Below are 25,633 nucleotides of genomic sequence, written 5' to 3'. Positions count from 1 at the left end.
TGAGGAGAAGAGGTAAGAGGCCAAAATGGGGAATTGAGAAGGGCATAGAGGGAAGGGGGAAAATTATCATAAGTTGGAGAAATTGATATTCACGCAATTGCATTGAAGGCTACCTAGACTTGCATGGACATGTCAGAACTGGAATAGGGATAGGAATTAAAATGGTTGGGCACTGGGAAATCCCTCTTTTAGTGGATGGAGTGGAGGTGCATCACAAGGTAGTCCACCAAGCTATGGTGGGTCTGACCAATGTAGAGGAGGCCACATCAGGAGCACTGGATATAATAAACGGCCCCAACAGATTCGCAGGACAGTTCAACCCCTGAGTGGAGGTGAGGGAGGACCCGCCACTGGCAAAATGGACAAGGAAATCACAGAGGGAATGATCCCTGCAGAAAGCAGAGATTTGGGTGGGGGGGGGGGTTGGGCGGGGGAGAAGGTAAAGATGAGCTGGTGGTAGTGTTCCATTGAAATGATGCAGAGGCTCATGGAAAAGAAGAAAGATGGGGTGAGCGCAGATGGAGGGGCAGAATCAAAGGTGAAGGAAGGGAAACCCTGGTCTTCGGAAAGCATCTTGGGAACTGATGTAACAGAGTGAAGGAACTAAGAAAAGTGAATGGTATTTTTACAGTAGACAGGTAGGGGAGGTATGAGTCAAGACAGACATGGGAATCAGTAGGTTTATAAAAAAATGGTAGACAACTTGCCTCAAGAGATGGAGAGAGAGGGAGAGAGAGACTGAGGAAAGGGAGAGGTGTCAGAAATGGACCAAGTGATATTAAGGACAGGGTGGAGGTTGGAGGCAAAGTTGATGAAATTGCCAATCTCAGCATGGGTCCAATCTCACCAATGCAGTCCATATGACCATACAACACAGGAGCAGAATTAGGCCATTCGTCCCATTGAGTCTCCTCCACCACGGCTGGTCCACTTCTCTCTCAACTCCATTTTCTTGCCTTCTCATAAATTCCTTTCACATCTTGACAAATCAAGAATCTTTCGGAGATTTCCTGGTGGTGGCTGATGAAGTAGCAGCAATCTTCTGTTGCTCTAACTCTAATTCTCTTACTATTTCCAACCTGCCCTGAAACCTTTTTAAGTGTGATTTTTTTTTCATTATGGCTACATCAAGGGGTGGCAGAGGTACTAAAAAGGATGATCCCCTGCTTCTTTGGATTCTGTTATGGATTTGCTGCAAGGTCATACATGAGAAGCCTCTGAGAAGTTTCAACAATTCAGCTCTGAATTTAAACAAATAGAGGGTAAATTGGACTCTATTCAGCAAACTTTTAATGAACACGATAAATGGATAAAAAAAAAGAAGCAATGTTGTCGTCTCTGGAAACGGAAGTGGATGAACTGCAAAAACTTTGTGAAAAGCAATCGAAGTCCAACGAAAAGTTAAGACAGAAGATTATCAACATAGAAAATAGAAGTAGAAGGAACAACCTACGGTTTCTGGGTCTTGAAGAATTAATCAAAGGTAATCATCCTATGGAATTCTTTGAAAACTTCCTGCAAGAATTATTTCTGGAAACTTTGGCGTCTTTGCTTATGATTGACCGAGGTCACAGGTTCCCTGTATTTCATTCTCCCAACAGAGATAGACCAAGATCTGTAATCATTTGCTTTCATGAATTTAAAATAAAGTGTCTGTTAATACACAAATCTCGTTGAAGAGGCAAGATTCCCTTTTGTGGCGGCCAGATTAGAATCATGGAAGACTATCTGCCAGAGGTTATGAAGGAATGTGCTAAGTTTAAAGAACTTATGTCCAAATTTTTTAATAAGGGTTTTAAACCCTCCCCCCATTATCCAGCCCATCTCAGAATCACACTTAAAAATGGAACTTTCGAATGGTTTCGGTCGATTGCTGAAGCACAAAGGTTTTTAAAATACGAAGGCTAGCGGTGTACATGAAAACACAAGGTTAAATGGGAAGAATCTTTCAACCTCTGCCCTAAATGCATCCAGTGACCTGGCCTCCACAGATTCATCACCACCACCTCCTGCCCTGGCTAAAGAATTTCCACCTCATCTCTGTTCTAAATGGGTGTTCCTCCATTTTGAGGCTGTTCCCTCTGGTCCTAGACTCCCCTCACCAAAGGAAACATTCCCTTGACATCCACTCTATCTAGGACTATCAGCCTTCATTAGGTTTCAATGAGATCCCCTCCTCATTTTTCCAAAGAGTACAGGCCTAGAGCCTTCAATCGCTGCTCATAAAATAACCACTTCATTCCCAGAATCATTCTCATGAACCTCCTCTGAATCCTCTCCAACGTCAGCACATCCTGTGTTAAAATGCTCACAATACTCCAAGTGAGACCTCACCACTACCTTACACAGCCTCAGCAATATATCCTTGCTTTTATATTCTAGTCCTCTGGAAATGAATGTTAAAATAGCATTTGCCTTCCCACCACTAAATTGACCCTCAAGTTAACCTTTAGGGAATCCTGCATGAGGATTCCCAGATCCCTTTGCACCTTGGATTTTTGAATTTTCTCCCCATTTAGAAAATAGTCTACTCTTTTATTCCTTTTACGAAATTATATGACTGTACTCTTTGAACATTATTCCATCTGCCACTTTGCCCATTCTGTCTAAGTCCTTCTGCAGACTTTCTGCTTCCTCAACACTACCTGCCCCTCCACCTATCTGAAGAGTGGAGTGATATTTGCAATTTTCCAGTCTCCAGAACCATGCCAGAATCAATAGATTCTTGAAAGATCATTACTAATGCCTCTACAATCTCTTCAGCAACCTTTTATAGAACACTGGGGTGTAGTCTATCAAGTCCAGGTGACTTTGTACTTTCAGACCTTTCAACTTCCCCAGCACCATTTCCCTTGTAATAGCAACTGTACTGACTTCTGTCCCTTGACACTCTTGAACTTCTGGCTAAAGAAAACTAATCTTTAGTTCACCCACCATTTCTTTGCCTCTCCATTATCTCTCCAGTGTCATTTTTCAGCAGTCCAATATCTACTCTCACCTCTGTTTTATTATTTGTATATCTGAAGCTATATATAGCTTAACTTTATATTTAATCCCCCCCCCAACCCCCGTGGTATGTTAGTTGCCTTCTGCTGTTATTTTTTAAATTTCCCAAATCCTCCAATTCTTACTCTGCTATATTCCCTCTCTTTTGCTTTTATGTTGGGTTCAACTTCCCTTGCCAGTGACAATTGCATCATCCTACTTTAGAATATTTCCTCTTCCTGTGCCTTCTGAATTGCTCAATGAAACTCCAGCCATTGCTGCTCTGCCATCGTCCCTGCTAGTGACTCCTTCCAATCACTTAAGCCAGCTCCTGTCTCATGCCTCTGTAATTCCCTTTACTGCAATATAATGTTGATATAATGACTTTAGCTTCTCCCTCTGAAACTGCAGGGTGAATTTCATCATATTATGATCACTGTTTCCTGAGGGTTCCATTACCTTATGCTCCCTAATTATATCCTGTTCATTACACAACACCCAATCCAGAATTGCTGATTCCCTAGTGGGCTCAACTGCAAGCTGCTCCAAAATGTCATTTCAGAGGCATTCTACAAATCCTCTCTCTTGGGATCCAGCATCAACTGTATTTTCCCAATCTAACTGCACTTGAAATCCCCATGACTAACGTCTTTTTGACATGTTTTTTATCTCCCACTGTCATTTGTAGACCACATGCTGGCTACTGTTCGGAGGGTGGTATCTAACTTCCATTAGGGTCTTCTTACCCTTGCAGTTTCTTAACTCTATCCACAAGGATTCTACATTTTCTGACCCCTTTCTAAAGATTTGATTTCAGTTTTTACCGGCAGAACCATTCTTCCTCCTCTGCCTACCTGCCTGTCCTTTCAATAGACCTTTCAGTCATGACTGTGATACCCACGTTTTACCTGTCAATCTCTAACTGCACAACAAGGTAATCTACCTCATTTCATATAATGTACTGTGCACATTCAGATGTAATGCCTTCTGTATTTGTCACCCTTTTCAATTTTGACCACTTTTACACCACAACTCATCTCAGTCGTTGCAATTCTGCCCTATCATCTGTCTGTCCTTCCTGACAGTCTCACTATAAACGACCTCTGCTTGTAAACCAACACCCCTGTCCTCAGCCTTATCACTCGGTTTCCATCCCCCTGCCAAATTAGTTTAAACCCTCTCCAATTGCTCTAGCAAGGTTATGGTTCCCCTCTGGTTCAGGTGTAGCCTGTCCCTTTTGTTATACCTTCCCCAGAGGAGATCCCAATGACCCATAGATTTGAAATTCTGCCCCCTGCACCAGTTCCTCAGTCACGTGTTCATCTGCCAAATCATCCTCTCTTTTCCTTCCTAAGTCATTGGTGTCAATATGTACCAAGGTGCTCACTCTCCCCACTTAAAATGATGTGGACATGATATGAGATGTCCCTGGCCCTGGCACTTGGGAGGCAACATACCATCTGGGATGCCTGTTGTGTCCACTACTCCTCTAACTATGGAATCTCCTATCACCACTGCATTCCGCCTCTGTCCCCTTCCCTTCTGAGCCACAGTGCCAGACTCATTCGTCAATGTAGCACAGTAAGAGTTGGGGAGCATTACCAGGGAAGGCTTGGAACACGGACTGCTCCACATAGCCAATGAAAAGGAAGGCACGTCTGTGACACATCTGGGGGTCAATGGCTACATCTTGAGTTTGGAGAAAGAGGAAGGAGCTGAATGAGAAATTGATGAGGATGGAGAACAGATTCACCTCACAGGAGGGTAGTGGTGAAGGGGAACTGCTTGGGTTTGTTAGGTGAAAAAGAAGTGGAGAGTTTAAGGCCTTCTTGATGGAGGATAGAAGCATATTGAGACTGGACATAAACATTTCCTCCAGACTTTTGTATATTGCTTCAGATTTCCAGTGTCTGTTGGCATAACATCTTGATTCAATCCATTTTTCATTGAGATATAAAAGCCATGAGGTAAAAGTGGATAGCCAAGAAGGCTAAAGACTGTTATAAATTTAAAAAATAATAATATTCATAGAGTGAGTCATAAAAATTGTGAGATACTAATTGTCATGTAGATGCTGGGATCTGTTATTGTGAATGACTCCTGGAAAATAATACAATTGGCAGAGTCAATGCAGGTTCATGAAAGGGAAAGCTGAATTTCAGACATAAAAGCTTTTTGATCAAGTAGGTATAAGGTGGAACAATGGGATTTTGGGCACTTGGATTTCCACTTGAAAGGTGGATTCAAAGGAATCATGGGGATGGAACACAGTGGTGCCATTTATACAACCACTCCAATGCCAGTGGCCTCAAGTGCTGGCAGTGTGGGATTTGCAGTGTTCTCACTGTGTCTGCCTGGGCTTCCTCCACACAAAGACATGCAGGCTGGTAGATTAACTGACCACTCTAAATTACCCCGAGTGTGTAGGTGAGTGGTAGGCTCTGGGGGAAAATAGAACATTGAGCATTACAGCACAGTGAGGCCCTCTATTAGTCGGGGTCGACCATGGATGTTGCAACCCAGCTGCCTACGTGATACACAAGCCTTGGCAGTATGATAAACAGATCAAGCTGTTGCCCATATAGCAAACTTGCCCCCTCCGCACATCTGATGAATCCAAAGGAATGGCAGAGACCTATACAGTTTGGCACCAGTAGCATCATAAGGGTTGCCAGTCAGCGTCAAACTCAACATCGGATTGCCTTAAAGAGTCCAGCTCCGTTTTTTTTCTCAGAGTTTACTCCTGAATCCTTCTCCGTGAGCAAGCATAGTCACAAGGATGAGGAGGTTTGAAATCAGAGCTTTCCTTCTCTTAGACGAACTGCCAACTACAGCTGACGAGCCCCTTCAGCCAAAAGCAACTTGATTTAAAGCACCAGTAACCCACTGTTGCCCCTTTTTTCTGTCAGAAGAAATTGTTCCACCAAACTTAGTAGCTAAGCCAGACATAAAGGCCAAGAGTAGACTTAGTTGTCAGAGGCTATTTGAGATGCACGCCATTGGGAGCATTTAATAGGTAGTGGGTGCTTATCCCCACTACCGCCCCCGCTATAACAACCTTAAGGAACTGTACAGTATAGTACTGTCCCTTTAGCTCAAATTTTAACCTACTTTAAGCAAAATCTAACCCTTCCCTCCTTCATTTTCCTTGTGGTGGTTGAAGGTGCTCCAAACACCTACGACTTTCGGTGTAAAATAACATACCTCTGATATACCCCTGATACTTTCCTTCAATCACCATAAAATTGTCATTCTGTTATGTCAGCCCATGGCTTCCTCTTCTGCCACAATGAGGCCACTGCCAGGGTGGAGAAGCCACACTTCTTATTCCATCTAGGTAGCCTCCAACTTGATGGCACAAACTTTAATTTCTCCTCTGGTATTTTTTTTCCTTTCTTTATTTCATTTCCTCACCCCCTTTCCTCTTCTTCTATTCCCCAATTTGGCCTCTTACTTCTTCTCTGCCTATCATCTCCCCCTACTGTTCCTCCTTCTTCCCTTATTCCCGTGGTCCACTCTCATTTCTTTCAGGTTCCTTCTTCTCCAGCCCTTTACCTTTCCCACCCATCATCTTCTAGCTTGTCCTCCTTCCCCTCCTCACACCTTTTTATTCTGTCTTCTTTCTCTTTCCTTTCCAGTCCAGATGAAGGATCTTGACCTGAAACGTTGACAATTTATTCATTTCCATAGATGTTGCCTGACCTGCTGAGTTCCTCCAGCATTTTGTGTATATTGCTCTGGATTTCCAGCATCTGCAGAATCTCTTCTGTTTATGATTTGCAGCTCCACTGTGAAGTGTCTTCAAAGTATGCCTACCCTGAAGAAGCTTCTCTTTGTCAGGGATTCACTAAAATCCTCTCACTGCTCCCCCTCTGTGATCTCTGCTGCCACCAATTCTTTGACCGTGTGTTCACTGCCAGCTTGTTCCACACTGCTTCCAGCTCCCTTTTCAGCTATTCCAGTTCAAACCCATTGATGATCCCAGGTACTTGCATTCAACTGACTACTCCAAATTCTACTCACCACCCTCTCCGCTATGCAGACACCTCCAGGCCTCTCTCTCCTCTGCCTGTCATGGACGTCTCCGAAATTTCATCCCCACATGATCCAGGCCTTCTTCGCATCTTGGTAGGATCAGAAAATCACCCATCTCCAGATCACGGACTCCACTGGTTCCAATTACCACAGATGCCTTCAGCCATGAATTACATGGCCTTTAACTCCAGCTTCAGCCTGAACTTTGGCTCCCACCACTTTAAGCACCAGTCGAAGAAAGGAAACCATTACAATAAACCATTACAATAAACCAAAGATATTCTGCAGATTCTGGAAATCCAAAGCAACACACAAAATGCTGGAGGAACTTACAGTGAATGAGGAGTGCAACAGAACAGAGGGATCTGGGAATAGATCTATACTTCCTTGAAAATGGCATCAGAGGTAGATAGGGTCATAAAGAGTGCTTTTAGCACATTGGCCTTCATAAATCAGAGTATTGGGTACAGCAGATGAGATGTTTTGCTCAGTGGTATAAGACGCTGGTGAGGCCATATTGAGAGCATTGTGTGCGATTCTGGTCACCTAACAGAATCAGGAAAGATATGGTGCCACATTAACATAATGGTTAAAGGAACACCATTACAGCTGGGAGCTCCAGTTTGCTCCCACTGTCCAAAGACCTACTGGGTAGGTTAAACTAGTCATTAGGTTAGGGTTAGGGTTAATCAGGCTTGTTGGGTATTGTTGGAGTGGTCTGGTTCAAAGGGCCAGAACAGCCTACTCTGGTGCTAAATAAGTAAATGCAACCAGACTTTTTCCACCGAGATTGCGTGAGACTAGAACTAGAAGCCATGAGTTAAGAGTGAAAGGTGAAATATTTAAGGGGAACATGAGGAGAAGCAAGTGTGGAATAAGAGGCCAACGGAAGTAGTGGTTGTGGGTTCCATTGCAACATTTAAGTGAAGTTTGGATGAATACATACGTGTGGGGAGGGTCTATGGACCAGGTTCATACTGGTGGGACTACGCAGAATAGTTTGGCACAAACTAGATGGGCCAAAGGGACTGTTTCTGTGTTGTAATGCTCTATGACTAACTCAGCAGGTCAAGCAGCATCTTTGGAGGGGGAATAAACAGTCAAGGTTTCAGTTCAAGACCCTTCACCAGGACTGGAAAAGAAGGAGAAAGAAATCAAAATACCGAAGTTGAGGGAGGGGAAGGAGAACAAGCTGACAGGTAAAACAAGGTGAGTGGGGTAAGATGGCTGGGGGGAGGGATGAAGTGAGGTGATGAGCAGGTGAGGAGAAGCAGTATGAGGGGAGCCAGAATGGGGAATGGAAAATGAGAGAAAAGGAGGAAGGAAGGAATTACTTCATTGACTCTGAAGATCTCCCTTCCACTACCACCAACCTCATAGTTCCCTTATGCTGCAGTGCTCCTTTCTACCTCCTACCCACGACCCACAAGCCTGACTCTCTGGGTGGGCTCACTGTTTCTGCCTGCTCCTGCCCCATTGAACTTGTGTCTGCATACCTCAACTCTATTTTGTCTCCCTTGGTTTCGTGCCTCTGCACCTACATCTCTGACACTTCACACACTCTTAACCTCTTTAGTTACTTTAAGTTCCCTGGCCTTGATCACCTCATTTTCACTATGCATATCCAGTCCATATACACTCTTATCTCCTATCAGGAAAGCCTTAAAACTGTCTGGTTCATTCTGGACAAAACGTATAACCACTTACCCTCCAGCACCATCCTCCTCCATCAGGCAGAACTGGTTGCACGCTCAACAACTTCCCACCTTCTCCAAATTCTTGGGCACCAGCACCACAAGCCCAAGCTGTGCCTGCTATTTCATCCACAGAAGAGTCCATGCTCCAAGCCTACATTGCTGGGATCCCTAACTTTTTCTACACTAAATTAGCAATTGCACTGGTGCTGCTTCCTGCAGCCATGGTGAGCCCAACAATTTCATCAACTTTACCTGCAACATCCACCAAGCCCACAAATTTACTTGGTCCATTTCTGACATCTCTCTCTCCCCTTTCTCAATTTGTCACCTACTCTGGAGACAGACTATTCACTGATGTCCTTTATAAACCTACTAGCTCTCATAATTATCTTGACCTTTTCCCACCCTGTCACTTGTGAAATACTATTTCCTTTTCTCAGTTCCTCCGCCTCCACAGAACCTGTCCTCAGGATGAGGCCTTCCATTCCAGAACATCTGAGATGTCCTCCTTCTTCGAAGAACAGTGTTTCCCTTACACCTCCTTTGATTCTGTCCTCACCCACATTTCCTCCATCCTCATCCCATTTTCCTGCCATCCTAACAGGGTTAGAATTCCTCGTGTCCTTACCTACCACTCCACGAGCTTCACATCCAGCTCATCATTCTCCATAATGCGCACCATCTTCACAGGGCTCCTATCACTAAAAAGATCTTTCTCTCCAAAACCCCCCACCCCCACCCCAGCCTACTCTCTGCTTTCCACAGGGATCACAGTCTACCTAAATCATATGTTTAATTGATCCCTCTACTCCTGGTACTTATCCATGCAAGTGGGACAATTGCTGGACCTGATCCTACACCTTCTGCCTCACCAACACAGTCCTCCCAGGTGAGGTGACACTTCTGTGAATTCATCGGGGTTCATCTGCCGTATCAGGTGCTCGCAGTGTGGCCTCCTCTATATCGATAAGACAAGATATAGATTGGGGGACTGCTTTATTGAGTACCTTTACTCTGGTCACAACAAAAAGGTGGAAAATCCCAGTGGCCACTTTTTTAAATACTATTCTCTACTCCCACTCCGAAATGTTGGTCCATGGCCTCTCCTCTACTGTCACAATGAGGTCACTCTCAGATTGGAGAACACCTCATATTCTGTCTGGGTAACTTCAAACCTGATGGCATGAACATTAATTTCTCTAACTTCCAGTAATTTCTCCCCCTCCTCTTTCTCTCTTTTTCCATTCTCCATTCCGGCTTCCCTCCCAACCCTTCTCTTCTCCTTACCTGCCTATCATCTGCTGCTAGTCCCCTTCCTCCTTCCTTTTCTTTCATGGTCCAATTTCCTCTCCTATCAGATTCCCTCCCAGTTTCTCACTTCACTTCACCCACCCCCATACCCAACACCATCCCCCTCATCTAGTCTCACCTATCACCTGCCAGCTTGTATTCCTTGCAATCCCTCCACCTTCCTATTCTGTCTTCTTCTCCTCTTTAGAGCTGATGAAGGGTCTCGGCCCAAAATATCCGACTGTCTATTCTCCTTCATAGCCTGACATGCTGAGTTCCTCCAGCGTTTTGTGTGTAAAAGATTATAATTTTGCTTACAGGGCAAAAAAAAATCATCCCTTGCTCAAGTTAAAAATAATGAAAGTATGGAACCATCTACTATGAAAATCAATTGACAACAAGGTAGTATTTTTAAAATAAAGATCAATTGATTTTTGTTCAGCATAAGTTAAAATATGTATGGCTCCAAATCAGATGGAGGTAAGACACAGATCAGCTGTGATATCAGTGAATACTGGACCAGGTCATTTTCTCCTGCTCTTATGTTCTGACTGAGCCAGCCCCAGGGTACCGAAGGAAATCATCTGCAGAAATATGCTGCAATTCATCATTAGATGAAAGAACAGTTAAACTCTTCCGAATTCATCACAGTTAGTCAATGTGGGTTTACAAAGTTAGTATAAGAAGGCATTTGGTATGTTTTCCCTCATAGGCATTGAGTATAAAAGTTGCATCATGTTGCAATTGTACAAAATATTGGTTAGATCACACCGAGGGTATTGTGTGCAGAAATTATATTCTTCATTTAATTTCTTGGTCACCATGGCAGGAAGGAGCAAGAGAGAGTGCAGAAGAGATTCACCAGGACTGCTGCTAGAATGGAAGGCCACAGCTGTAAGGAGAGATTGGACAAACTGGATTTATTCTTACTAGAATGTAGTAAGCTGAGGGGTGACTGTACAAAGACAGAGAGAGGACAGTTAGCAATGTTTTACTAGGGGTTCTACAATGGAGAGTATGGATTTAAGGAGAGAGTTAAAAAATGTAAAAGAGATTTGAGGAGTAATTTTTCATACTGAGAGTGGTGAATGTTTGGAATGAGCTCCCAGAGGAGACAGATAGAATCACAACATTAAAAAGTTATTTGGACAGATACTTGATTAGATAAGAAGTAGGATACAAGCTTAATTATGAAAACTGGGGTTAGGCATCATGGTTGGCAAGGATGAGGTGGGCTGTAAGGATCCAGTTCTGTGCTATATATTTCTATAATTCTATGATTAACATTTGCCTAATTGACAAAGAACATTACAGTACAAGCTCTTCAGCCCACAATGTTGTTCTGGCCATTTAACCTACTCTAAGATGAATTTTACCCTTCCCGCCTACATAGCACGCCACTGCTCTATCTTCCATCTAAGGGTTCCTTAAATGCTCATAATGTATCTAGCCCTATCACCATTCCTGACCCTACTCCACTACTCTCTGTAAGAAATTTACCTCTGACATCCTGCCTGTCACCTTAAAACTTTGCCCCCTTGTATTAACCAATTCCGTCCCGGAAAAAAAAGTCCCTGGCTATAAACTAGATCTATAGCTTCCATCATCCTGTACACCTCTATCAAGATACTTCTCATCCTCCTTCACTCCAAAGAGAAAAGCCCTTGCCCTCAAAAGCAGCTGTTGCTCTGTTTCTGAGGTCATGAACTAGTTGATTCAGGATTGTCAATGGACTTCCAGAAAAGTTCAGCAAAATAACTAGTGATAATAGCAAAAGCACTCAAAATTTCAGCGTTTAATGATAAAATGAGTTGCACTTCCACCATGACTTTACACTCTGAGGTCTCTTGCAATGGCACACCTGTAAACTAGATCATGCCCTTATCCCTCTGACTCTTCACCTTACCTCTCCATGTTGTGGCAAATCCCATATTCTCACCCCATTGAACAAATTCTTCCTTTAATTTCTTGCTGAATGTCTTGATTCAATGGTTTCCAATTCTGTTCATGCTTGAGGAAGCTCACTTGTCAACTTTGCAAAATATTCTGTCATTTTAAAGGTTTGCAATTTTGTATTTTAAAAAAGAGCCTCGGATTGTGCTGACTGATTAACAGTAGGAGATACTAACAGAGGGAACTCAATTCACATAAGTGGGAGGCCATTCATCTGAGAGGCAAGTATAATTAATGAGAGTTTAGGAAATGGTGGAGCAAAGGCATTTTGAAAAAAGTACTGCAATGCTGTAGCATACAAAACCAAATAGTAAACTGGCTTCTCTTAGGTAGGTCGAATAATGCTCAGGTTATACAGAATCTTCAAAAATCTTCTGGAGAAGTATGTTCAGTTCTGGTATTGATCTTCAAATGTTACACTGGGTCCAGTGAACCTTTGCTACATTAATATCAAGGCTTGAAATACCCAATCTGACGTGGTGATGCACTTGCATTTGAATGACAGAGTCTGATACAGATATCCACACCAACAGTGATATAGAAGTGTAGAAAAAAAAACATTTTTGACATTATATGAAGCTTAAATGAAAAGTTATGAGAGAATAAAAACATATAACAAATAAACTCTTCTCGGGCTTCAAGCCGGGTACAGATATCAATTATAACCGACGTATTGATGGCAAACTCTGCCATCTTCTTCAGGAATGATGCCTGTGCCAGTTTTGAAGCCTGAGAAGAGTTTATTCATCATAAATGCTGGGAAACCACTAGATCCTTTTTCAAAAACATATAACTTTAGATATGCCAGAAGAGAAATTACTATGTATCCTGTTGTGGATAGCTCTCCCAGATGAGAGGAAGTTTTATCCCATTCAATTCAGATATCTTAAAGATCCAAATTTTAACAAGTTGTGACATTCTGAGATAGAAACCACTCACTTCATCTTTAGGACATAAAGGTCCAACATGTTAATGAAAGGAAAAGTAATTTATTCACCAAGTACAGTGCATCAATAATGTTAACAGTTTAACAGAATCAAACCCAGACTGTCAGAGCGATAAGGGAGCAACGACCAGAACTGAACACAATTTCGGCCAATCACTTATGAACTCGTTGGTGCGTCTGCAGATTGCATAAACGAGCAAATCCCTTCCCACACACTGAGCAGGAGAATGGCCTCTCTCCAGTGTGAACACGCCGGTGCATCAGCAAGTGAGATGACTGAGTGAAACCCTTTCCACACACAGAGCAGGAGAATGGCCTCTCCCCTGTGTGAACTCGCTGGTGCACCAGCAAGTTGGATGAACAAGTAAATCCCTTCCCACACACAGAGCAAGAAAAGGGCTTCTCCCCTGTGTGAATCCGCTGGTGAGTAAGCAGGCTGGACGACTGGGCAAATCCCTTCCCACAGATGGAGCAGGTAAAGGGCCTCTCCCCCGTGTGGATTCGCTGATGCATCAGCAAGTTGGATGAACATTTGAATCCCTTCCCACACATGGAGCATGTGAATGGTCTCTCCCCGGTGTGAACTCGCTGGTGTTTGAGCAGATGTGAAGACTGACTGAACCCCTTCCCACAGTCCGAGCAGGAGAACAGCCTCTCTGCAGTGTGAGCTCGTTGGTGTCTCAGCAGATCCTCTGAGCTCTTACAGCTCTTCTCACAATTAGAACAATCAAAAGTCTTCCGGTCACTGTGAACCCGCTGGTGGGACTTCAAGTGGGAAAGCTGTGCAAATCCCTTCCCACAAACAAAGCAGGAGAACGGCCTCTCCCCGGTGTGTGCTCGCTGGTGTGTCAGGAGGTTGGACGAGCGGGTGTACTGCTTTCCACACACTGAGCAGATGAACGGCCTTTCCCCAGTGTGAACCCGCTGGTGAATCAGGAGGTCGGACGATTGAATGAAAGCCTTCCCACACACCGAGCAGGTGAACGGTCTGTCGCCAATGTGATCTCGCTGGTGTCTCAGCAGGTTGGAAGAATAAGCAAACCCCTTTCCACAGAGGGTGCAGGTGAACGGCCTCTCTCCAGTGTGAAGTCGCTGGTGTGCCACCAAATTGGACGACTGAGTGAACCCCTTCCCACACACTGAACAGGTGAACGGCCTCTCCCCAGTGTGAACCCGCCGGTGTCTCAGGAGGTCAGATAACTGGCCGAACTGTTTCCCACACATGGAACAGGTGAACCTCTTCTCCTTGCTGTGAGTTCGCTGATGGGTTTCGAGATCAGATGTGGCATTGAATCCCAACCCACAGTCCCCACATTTCCAAGGTGCCTCCATTATCCAATGTCCTTGTCCTTCTTCAGGACAAACAATCAAATGAAGCCTCGTCTACAGAGACAATACAGTTTCTCACTGCTGTGAATGGTTAGATGATTATCAGGCTCTGTAACAGGCTGATGTCCTTTCCACTGAGTGCATTAAATGCTTCTCAATGTTTCTCCAGTAACATTGATGTCTGAAATCTTTCACCAGAAACAGGACAAATTAAAGTTTCTCCCTTTATATTCAAAGAGTGATAAGATTGAAAGTCAGTCATATTTTGATGTGAAGTTTGGGTCAAGTTTTCCATCTGCAAATTCTTTGCTTATTATACCCTGTAAAAAGGAGTTAATGAAAGTCATCACTGTCCAGAATTAGAAATAAGAACAGACAAGCCTACATTGTATGGAACATTGTTCCCTTGCATTATTCCTGTAATAATTAATCCACATCTCATACAATTGTTTCTCCCTAAACTATTCAAATTTCTTACATTATTTTCTCCTCTCTCAGCTCACTTCCCACTGCAGAAAGCATGGCCGGTTCTATTCCAAACTCATCGCAGTTCAAAAATCAGCAAAGGTATTCAGGAATGAGATCAAAATCCACATCATCTCTCTTGGCGCAAAGTGAATCAGACCACCATTAATGATTAGAAACTGGTCTTGTACCAATCCGATGTAGAGTGCAAGCACGACTGGGTTCATGGTAACTATACTGATACCTTATAAACTAGCCATTATTAAACATGAAAGCAGCATTCCAAAACTGTTACATCACATCAGCCTGGAGGTAGAAAAACATCAGTGGGGGATTCATCAAGAAATATCATTTTAAAACAGAAGTAAGTGGCCATTCTATGAAGTCGAAATATTCACAGTGAACCCGAGGGAGACCTTCTTCACTCAGAGGTTGGTGCGAGTGTGGAACGAGATGGCAGCAGAAGTGGTGGATGTAAGTTTGACTGCAACATTTAAGCTTGGATAAGTGCATGGATGGAGGGCTATGGTGCAGGTTTGAGTCAATAGGACCAGGCAGAATAATACCAGCATGGGCTAGATGGGCTGAATGGCCTCTGTACTGTAGCACTCTAAACCTGATTAGGAGGCTGAGAAGTTCAGTGTGTTATCAAAAAACTCTTACAAATGTATATACATGTACAGTGGACAGACTCTAACTGGTTGCATCCAAGCCTGGTGCAGAGGCTCCACTGCACAGGACTGCAAGAGGTTGCAGAGGATTGTAGACTCATCTAGCTCCATCACAGGCACAACCTTCCCCATCATTGAGGACATCTTCAAAGGGCATGCCTCAAGATGGCAGCCTCCATCATGAAGGATCCTCATCATCAGGGACACGCCTTCTTCTCATTACAACCAGTGTGAAGGAGGTACAGGAGCGCAAAGCCCCATACTCAAAGATTCCAAAACAGCTTCTTCCCTTCCGCTATCCGTATCCATGAGCGCTACCCTGTTTTTCTTGTTTTGCAGTATTTATTCATTTTGTAACGTATTGAGATTTTACATCTTTGTAGTGTACCTCTGCTGCAAAACAAATTCCACATCATGGGTTAGTGATACTACATCTGAATCTGACACAAATATATTTTCTTAAAGTACTTTTGTTGTGAATATCTAATAAAACTGCCAGCAATGCAGTCCAGACTTTAATCCCAATCATTCGCTGCACAAGGATTGTTTCCCCTCATGTCAATTCTGCTTCTTTTGTTCTTCACCTTCATTTTAAACTGTTTCTTGACCTTTACACCCATGGCGACAGCTTCTTTCTGCCTCATCTAGACCCCTCATGATTTTAAATATCTTTATCAGATCCCATCTTAATCTTTTCTGTTCCAAGAACACCAGTTTCTCCAGTCTATCCAAGTAACTGAAATCTTCCCTACAATCATAATAGCAACAGATTTTCTGAACTCTCTTACTGACCTGCATCTCTCATAAATTCCACAATATGACAGTTTTAAATGAACTAGTTTTTATACATTTCTTCTTTGTTTTTGTACTTGAGGCCATTGTTTAGAAATCAAGATCCGTTTTCATAATCTTCTCTGCCACATTTAACACTTTATCTACTTATACCTCTTTCTGATCTGGTTTATATAGCCTCTCCTTATTCTTCCTTCGGATTGTAACCACCTGCATTTTTCTTTCTTTTTAACCTAATTCCTTAAGTCTGAGATTCAGATTCCTGAATCACAGGTACATCAAAACAATGCGTCAATTGCGTTAAAAATCAACACAACCTAATGATGTGCTGGGACCACCAGACATTCCAGTGCCAACACAGTGTGCCCACAATGATTATTCTATTATTATCCGCTTCTCAGTTCTCTTGCCTTTAACTTTATCATTTGATGAAAATTTCATAATTGTGCCCTGCTACACCCAAGTCCAAGTCGATAAAAGTTGTAGTTTGGGGCACATGGTAGCACAGTGGCTAGTGTATTACAGAGCCAGTGACCCAGGTCCAATTCCACTGCCGGGTGTAAGGAATCTGTACATTCTCCTTGTGATCACACGGCTTTCCTACAGATGCCCCAGTTTCCTCCAATATTGCAAACACATATGGGTTAGTAGGTTAATTGGTCACATGGGTGTAATTAGGCGTTGTGGACTCACTGGGCCAGAAGGACCGGTTACTGTGTTGTATCTCTAAAATGTACTAACCCCTTGGGATCAGTGCTTCAATTGGATAAAGACATCGGTTATTTGGATAAGTGCATAGACAGGACAGGTTTAGAGGTAGCTAATTGGAATAGCTGCGTGGACACCATGGACGAGTTGGTCCAGAGGGCTTACTTTCATGCGGTGTGACTCTATACCACTGTACACTTCCCTCTACTCCAAAGACAATGCTTCACAACTACCCTATTTCCTGTCACTTGGGGCAATTTTCTATGATTGTTGCCACTCTCCATTTATTCCATATTTATTTTAGCAACAACCCTCCCCACACCCGTGGTTTCTCCTGCTCTGCAGTACGTTCTTACTCAGCCATGTGTCATTCCTCAGTCTGTAAGTCCATTTCATTTCATGATGGGTTTACATGTCTATGGAAGCTCTTTGGATTTCCATTTTTGCTTGCTACCAGTTATTTTTCTGATATTCTCTTGGAGTTTTACAGTACATCTTTGATTCCAATTTATGCGGTCCTGATCTGACCTCATCCATTGAAATGAGCCCTTCTCCAATAGGCGTCTTTTTCCATCTCAAAGGAGTCCAAATCCTTATCCACAGCTATTTTTCCTACATCTTCCCCTTCTTAGTCCACTTCTTTCCAAAGGACACCTGAAACACCTTCTCCCATACTAGATTTAAAATTTACTGGTCAAAATTTAAATTCCTGAACATATTCAAAACTTCCTCCCCATGACTTTTGCTTGATAGAATAAACTTTGAAAAAATTAGGCAGCTCCATCATGGGTACTCACCTCTAAAGCATCCAAGACATCTTCAAGGAGCAGTGCCTTAGGAAGATGACATCCATCATTAAGGATCCCCACCACCCAGGACATGCCCTCTTCACACTGTTACTGTCGGGAAGGAGGTACAGAAGCCCGAAGGCACATACTCAGCGGTTCAGGAACAGCCTCCTCCCCTTGGCCATCCGATTTCTAAATGGACATTGAACCCATGAACATCACCTCACTACTTCTGTATTTCTGGGGGTTTTTTTTCCACTACTTGTTTTAACTTAACTATTTAATAGACATATACATACTTACTGTAATTCCATTTTTTTCCTCTATATTTATTTAGCATGTATTTCATTGTACTGCTGCCATAAAGTTAACAAATTTCACAACATATGCCGGTGATATTAAACCTGATTCTGTTTTGCCATTAACTATTTGGAAATCCTGATGGTTCAGAATCAGGCTTACTGGAGTATATCAGAGTATGTTCTTCCTTCTGACCAGATCCCATGCTCCCCTCTGTCTCACTGTTCCCACACACCCTTCCATTGCACTGGTGCCTGGTTCCTGCACTCCTTTCAAAGGTATCCAGGTCATCTTTAAATTTAATACAAAATAATGTAACATCTAAAAAAAAATAGCACAAGAGACGGCAGATGCTGTAATCTGGAGTGGGAAAAAAAGCTACTGGAGGACCTCAGTGGGGGTAGGCAGAGGGTTGGCTGATTTTGTCACGTCAGGTCAAGTGTCAAAATATCGTTCATCCTTCTGCCTCCACAAGTGCTGCCTCCCCACCGGTTCCTCCAGCAGATTGTTCTGAATTAAAACTTGTTGGGGTATCTCTAGGATTAACATACAATGGCCTGGAAAATCCAGCAGCATTGAAGTTTCAAGTGCTGAATTCCTGAAGTTTGTATTACGATTCCAAACAACATGAGGAAGTTATCACTGTTGCTCAGCGTTTTTAACACCTGTTTCCCTGCAAACTTGCACTTCTACATCCTTGCACTAACAGGCATTACATAGGATACTCTCATTAGTATAAAACAACACTACCGCTTAATTCTCACCAGATTCATTACTTAACAAAACCATGAGAAAGGTGGCACCTTTGCTGAATTCACCGCTATAGGAAACATCGTCTTCGTGTCCAGTCTATACTCTTGATAGGTTTCAATGAGATCTGCCACGTGTGTTATATGCTTTCTTCACCAGCCTGTCTGTCTGCTTCACTTCTGTATGTACTTGCACCCCAGGCATCTCTATTCTGTAACACTCCCCTGCGCCCTGTTATATCCTGCCCTGCTTTACATTATCAAACTTCAACACCACAAAATCAGGTTAAATTCCATCTGCCACTTCCCCAGCTGAGACATTCCCAGTGGGCAAGACAAAAATAAAGACTGAGTCAAATGTTGACAGGCAGAAATGGCCAGTTGTCAAAGAAAGAGCGAGCTACCTAAAGCTGGAGAATTCGATACTGAGTCCAGAAGACGGCAACTTGCCTGGATGAAAGAAGTGTTGTTTATCAAGCCTTCAGTGACTCTTCCGGTGGTCACAGACTGAAAGGTCAAAATGAAAAGTGCATTGGAGAATCACAACTGTAGGCAACTGGAAGCTCAGGGTCACTCCGGCAGACTGAACGTAGGAATTCCACACAGCAATTCAATTTCTTCAATGTATACACAGCACCAAATGCAGCCCTGTAGGCTGGAAGGAGTTGGATCTCTTGTGGATGCATGAGAAAGCACAATAAGGTGAGGAGTGGTTGGTGGGTCCGGAAGAGTGGACCAAGAGAGGGAAATTCTGAGGGGAGAAGAACATGAATGATGTTTTCAGTTTGCATCATCTCATTTCAACAACCTTCCCACTGGATCTGGCAAAGCTATACTACCAATGTAAAACGTGCGCTCCAGAACCAGCTCATGTTAACCTCAGTCACTGAGCTGCAGTATTCATGTGACATCTGTGTACGTTCAGGTTCAGAAGCCTTATGGCTTTGTCAGTGTCAACTCTTTCACTGGAGCAAACGGGACTGTGGGTCTCATCACTAAGCAAATCCTTCCACCAAACTGCCTCCTACAATAAAGGCTCTGGAAAACATATGGACGGACAATCTGCCACTCCCATCTCTCTTCAAAGGCCGATATCAATGATGACATTCACTACAGGTTTTATTGCACCAGGAAAAGAAGGTTTGAAGAGACCACACACAAGGCAACACACCATGTTGCAAGGTGTTTGATGCTTCCCAAACCAGGCATCTGAAAGCACTGGAAAATGATGCAAATGCTTTTTCTACAAAACCTCCAAATGCTCTCCAGGGGAAGTGAACCAAAGTCCATACCTCTATGAGTATTGAGGTTCTGTGTATATTTAACCATCACCAAAACACAGGCCATGTTGTTCACAAGCCTGACATCAGATTCCCAAAAATAAACTCTCTACCCTAACTTTGCTCATGCCAAAAGAATGCCGGGTGAACAGTGGAAATATGAAAGGTGTTCTCAGCAACTCCTAGAAAACAAAATTAACATCCACATCAACTCTGGGAAATTACTTGCCCCTGACTGCTTTAAAATGGAAGAGCAACAATCAGAACATTGTTAGGAACAGACAGGCCCTTCAGAAGTACGCCAATTTCCAGCACTCTCAAATAGCTCTTGCCCCTCGCACAGATCCCACAATGACCTCATCCCCAGAACTTACAAGTCATCCTCCACCTGAGGGAACATCACCTATTGTTTCTTAAAACACGTCTTTCAGCAGCACTGCAGGATTCGCTTGAATCAATGATCAGCTCTCATCCTTGCCCCCTTACCTTGCTTTGCATTTAGCATTAGCCCTTTTATTTTTTAAATCAGCTCTCCGTTACCAGCATCTGAATACATCCCAAAGCTACCACCCAGCTTCACCCCTCACCTGGCCACTCCCAACACCTGCCAGCATGTCCTCCTTTCCCACCCCCCACTTCTTATACTGACTACTCACCCCTTCCTTTCCAGTCCTGATGAAAGGTCTTGGACTGAAACATCGACTGTTTATTTCTCCCATGGTTGCTGCCCGACCACCACCATTTTGTGTGTGTTGAACTAAATGCTCTCGCAGTTCCCCAATCATGTTTAATATTCTTTGCAAATGTAATTTACATGCCGTGCACTGTAAACTACTGTATCTAACAGCTGCAACACTGTTCAAAAGTCTTCGGCACATATATATAGCTATGGTGTCTGAGACCTTTGCACTGTACTGTATTTGCCAACTTGAAGCAGAAAGCAAGTTTGTAACTTTGGCAGGAGTAAAGGATGTTGGAACGGTGAGGGGGGAGTGCTGCGGGAGGGGTGTGGAACAGGTGGCAGTGCCAGGGATGGAGGGTGACGCAGATGCACACACACCCAGCCCTGAAACACCCGATGAAGGGCATCAGACTGAAACATCAACTGTTAATTTTTTTCCATCGATGCTGCCTGGCCTTCTGAGTTCTTCCAGCATTTTGTGTGTGTTGCCTGAGGCAGCAAGCAAGATCATTTAATTCCAAACAAATGATTTATTGATCATTACAGTACGTCTCTCAATTACAACCCTCTCTGTTCCTCTTCCCAACCACAATTCCCCTCTCCCTGCACCCTTCCCACTCTCAGTCCACAAGAGACCTATATCAGAATCGTTTATTATGAAATTTGAGTATTTTTGTGGCAGCAGTACAATGCAATACATATAATTACCACAGTACTGTGCAAAAGTCATTGGCACCCTACTGTGTCTAAGACTTTTGCACAGCACTGTACTTCTAATCCGCTCAAATCTAAAGCCAGAGTACTTTTTGTCCTGATGCTCTTAAGCCTTTGTGCAATTTCTTTGTCCTTTTTAAATTACATCTAACTGCCCACTTGCCTACAGGATCAGCAAAGCCTCATCCCACCTACAGTGCTAGTAAACTGAAAGAACTTTGTTCCCATCTCTGAGAGATACAACCTGTCTGGCTTGTAAAGTCTCACATACCAGCTCTGGCCGGGGTGTCTTAGGGCTTTTGCTTGTCCCATCAAAGCAACATTTGACTGTGAGTATCACCAAGGGTGTAACTAATTGTTAACTTGTACAAAGCAGATAGCTATGCTTGTTGGAGGTCTTGGCTCTACAATATCACACAGGAGTTCATCACAGCCATGTGCTACCCACCACCATCTTCCCTACTTCATCATTGACACCCCCCTTCCATTGTAAGGTCAAAAGCAGAGATCTTGCTGATGATCGCCTGGTGCTCCCAGCTCTACTTGGTTTAACCCCAGCTCCCTGATCTTGCAGCATGAGGAAAGGTGGCAAATAGTAATACCTCCTTCCCACCTGGCAAAAGATGCCCTTAGCCCTGCAGCTGCGGGCAAATTCATCCCTATCCATCATGCTGATCTCCCATTTACACATTCGTGTGTAAACCAGTGATCGTTACCCGGGGGGACCCCATACTGGATCAATGGATTCCAAGAATGTGGTTAGAATTAGTCTGCCTACCATAAAAGGGCGGAGATGAATTTCCCAGCGCAGTCAAAAGCAAACGATTCTCCAGTCATTCTTGACTGGTAAAATCAAAGGCATTAAAGGCCAATCGATGGTTGGTGCTTCAGCCCACATTTCTTCTCAGAGTTGACCTGAGGTAATGGTTGTGATTCAGGGATGACTCCTTATAAAATGAGGTTCTTACTGCCAGCATGCAGCAAGAACTCAGCAAGCAGTTGGTGTAGCTGCTGCCTCTGGTAACCTGTGTATAATTCTGACTGTCTGGAATTTCTAGATTCTACTTGGGTTTGGCCCAGGCACTCTAGCTTCCCCTACCCTTGTAATATGCAGGATGATAAGTTAATTGGCCACTGCAAGTTTAAGGTGAGTGACAGAATGTGGGGTGGGGGAAGAGTTGGGGAGAATAAAAATGGAATTTTTGTAGAATTAGTACAACAGTGTGCTTTACAGTCCGTGAGGTTTCAGTGGACAGAAATAACCACAGTTTTCATGCTGTATGACTCTGCGACATTCAGGCATGACTGTTAATTGACAAAGCACATTCATGCCATGCTATGGGTCTCTCAAAGAGAGAGTATCTAACCACCTACTCCGGATATCACCATTATCAAACCCCCGAATCAGAGAGTGAGACTGAACTGCGGAGACCCTGTGACTGAATATCCTGTTTCGAGTGCCTTACCCCTGCCCTCCCAGCATCAAACCACAAGTCGACAGGAATACTGTCCGTCTTAATCATCCTGCAGGCAGAGTAACTGAATCCGGGCCCAGACAGACCACCACCACTCCAAACACCTATTCCTTCCAGCAACAGTGTATCCTGGTTGCAGTCTGTACACTTGGCAAAATCCACCATAAACGAGACAATACTAAAGCAACAGCAGCAACTGAGCAGTCAGAACGGCAGACGCAGGGGAAGGCACCAGTGCAGCTCCCTCTCCAAGCCACACACAATCTTGACTGATATAAGTTGCTATTGCTTCATTACTGCTGCAAATCACCAGTCAAAAGTGATCTTCGGCCGAACAAACAAGAGGTTAAGAAAGGCTCCATACTCTTGTCACCATACTCTCAAGACGAAATTCTGGTTGGGGACGGATTGGTGGAGGGACACAAAAACCCAGCCTTAGAGTCTATCAATGCAAAATAAAACATTTTCAAACATATCCCAGTGAACGTATCAATTATGTCTTACACATCTCCAACACTTTCTCCCATCATGCTTCGTTTATCTTTCATTTTTATACATTTAGCTCCCCACTCTTTCTTCCCACAAACTTCATAACTCATGACTTTTTTCCTCCATTCATTTCCAACCTATTTCACCTTTTCTTCATTCCTCTGCTTCTTACCAGCTGCCTTTCCCCTGAAGCTCCCAGTTCTAATGTATTTTGGAGTATTTATTTTAGACACATTGTCTTGTCCTTATAGTTACATTAGTTCAAAGTAAAACTATTATCAAAGGACATACATGTCACCATATACAACCCTGAAATTCATTTCTTGCAAGTTTACTCAATGAATGTTAATGGTCTCTTCAGCCTCATCTTAAAAAAATTGAGAGGAACCCACTGATTAACAGCAAGGATAAAGAAGAACAAGGGCCACTTGCGAAAAGATTAAAAAGCTATGTTTTAAAGTGGGGCTTGTGATTTAAAAAAGCAGAAAGAATCAAAGTGAAGAAATTTGGGCAGGGAATTTTAGCTTCTGGATTATCCAATTGAGGGAAAGTCACCTCTTCCAACCCTATCACTTGTACAAATGCCATCCCCTTCTCTCAGCTCCTCCATCTCATTCACATCTGCTCTCAGGATGAGGCTTTTCATTCCTGAACTAATAAGATATCCTCCTTCTTCAAAGAAAGGGGCTTTCCTTCATCCACCATCAACGTTGCCCTCACCCACATCTCCTCCATTTCGCACATCTGCCCTCACCCCATCCTATCACCACCCCACAAGGGATACGGTTGCTCTTGTCCTCACCTACCATCCCACTAGTCTCTGTTCCATAACTTCTGCCATCTCCAACAGGATCCCACCACCAAGTACATCTTTCCCTCCCCCCCATACTTTCAGCAGGGATCGCTCTCTACCCGACTCCCTTGTTCATTCGACCCTCCCAACTGATCTCCCTCCCGGTACTTATCCTTGCAAGCAGAACAAGTGCTGCACCTGCCCCTACACCTCCTCCCTCAGGGCCTCAAGCTGTCCTTCCAGCTGATGTGAGACTTTCCTGTGTCTGTCCGGGTCATCTACTATATCCAGTGCTCCTGGTATGACTTCCTGCAGATCAGTGAAACCCAATGTAGTCCAGGAGACCACTTCGCTGTGCACCTACGCTCCTTCCACCAGTAAAAGCGGGATCTCATTTCAATTCTACTTCCCATTTCGACATGTCAGTCTATGGCCCCCTCTACTGCTGCAATGAGGCCACACTCAGGTTGGAGGAGCAACACCTTATATTCTGTCTGGGTAGCCTCCAAACATGGACTTCTCTATTTTCTGGTAATGACCCCCCCCCTTCACCATTCCCTTTTTTCCCCTCTCACCTTATCTCCTTATCTACCCATCACCTCCCTCAGGTGCTCCTCCCCCTTCCCTTTCTTCCATGGTCTTCTCCCCCCCTCCTATCAGATTCCCTTCTCCAGCCCTTTATGTCTTCCACCTCTTTGCTTCCCAGCTCTTTAGTTCACCCCTCCTGTCCATCACCTACCACCTTATTCTTCTTCCTCCCTTCCCCGCACCTTATTTTCTGACTCATCTTCTTTTCCCCCAGGCCCTAATGAAGGGCCTCGGCCCGAAACTCTTTTCCATAGATGCTAACTGGCCTGCTGAGGTCCTCCAACATTTTGTGTGTGTAATACTGATTGATTTCCAGGATTTGCAGTTTTCCTCATTTTGTGTGCGTTGAAGGGAAAGTCATGTTCATTTGTGAAAACGACGAATAAAGTATATTTGAAGTTTTATGGTTCGTTTCACCTTAATGTCCAGCCTTTTCCTGGGCCATCGCGATTTCTTTTAGATTTAGGGACGCTCCCTGCTCTTGATCGCTTCCATTTAAGGACGCTCCCTCAAGTTAAAGGTCCTATTGCGCACGCGCTATCCTGCCAACCCTCTGTTTCTGGAGGTTGGTCAGGAGCGAAACTGGAGAAAGGGAACAGCAGCGGCCAGTGGGGGGGAATGTTCATCATTTTACATTGAGGTCCGAAGTTAAAGGTCCCGATTTAATATTCGTCCCTAGGGTTGCACGGCTTCTTTATGAAACTGCAGACCTGCTGGAGTTTGTTAACCGCCCTGCCTCTCTTACCTCCTGCGTCACTCTTTGTCGCCGTGGTTCGCGCATGCTCAACAGCTGTTACCCAGTGTGAGAGACGTGCGGGTTGGACGAATGGAAAGCGACGATAGTGTCTGGACGCCAAAGCACCCCTCTGTCCAATCAGTGCGGCGGAGGGGCGGGATTTAGTCT

The 25,633-nt window shown here is 43.9% G+C and overlaps 2 protein-coding genes across 7 annotated transcripts in view; both read right to left on the bottom strand.

The window, feature by feature from the left end:
* Positions 1-7,464, bottom strand: part of LOC132381632 (zinc finger protein 239-like) — a 107,125-nt gene extending 99,661 nt beyond the window's left edge. Inside the window, exon 1 of one of the 2 annotated variants that reach the window (XR_009508091.1) lies at positions 7,009-7,464. The gene's annotated coding sequence lies outside the window, so the exon portion shown is untranslated. The remainder of the gene's footprint in view (positions 1-7,008) is intronic. The other variant, XM_059951197.1, reaches the window with a different exon arrangement.
* A 5,465-nt stretch (positions 7,465-12,929) lies between these two features.
* On the bottom strand, positions 12,930-25,589 carry LOC132381614 (zinc finger protein 229-like). Of its 5 annotated transcripts, none has more exons than XM_059951140.1 (2): positions 25,475-25,589; positions 12,930-14,555 (listed from the first exon to the last, which is right to left on the bottom strand). In XM_059951140.1, exon 2 carries the CDS (start codon positions 14,236-14,238, stop codon positions 13,060-13,062), a length of 1,179 nt encoding a protein of 392 aa, XP_059807123.1. In that variant the 5' UTR covers positions 14,239-14,555; positions 25,475-25,589; the 3' UTR covers positions 12,930-13,059. The 5 variants fall into 5 exon arrangements, with proteins under 5 accessions (XP_059807123.1, XP_059807119.1, XP_059807121.1 ...); XM_059951136.1 differs by having other exon boundaries at positions 12,930-15,764; positions 25,475-25,508; XM_059951138.1 differs by lacking the exon at positions 25,475-25,589 and adding an exon at positions 25,147-25,465 and having other exon boundaries at positions 12,930-15,764.
* Between the last annotated feature and the right edge of the window lie 44 nt (positions 25,590-25,633).

Source organism: Hypanus sabinus, chromosome 26, assembly GCF_030144855.1.
Source record: "Hypanus sabinus isolate sHypSab1 chromosome 26, sHypSab1.hap1, whole genome shotgun sequence".
NCBI lineage: Eukaryota > Metazoa > Chordata > Chondrichthyes > Myliobatiformes > Dasyatidae > Hypanus > Hypanus sabinus.
This window is presented reverse-complemented; position numbering and strand designations above follow the sequence as displayed.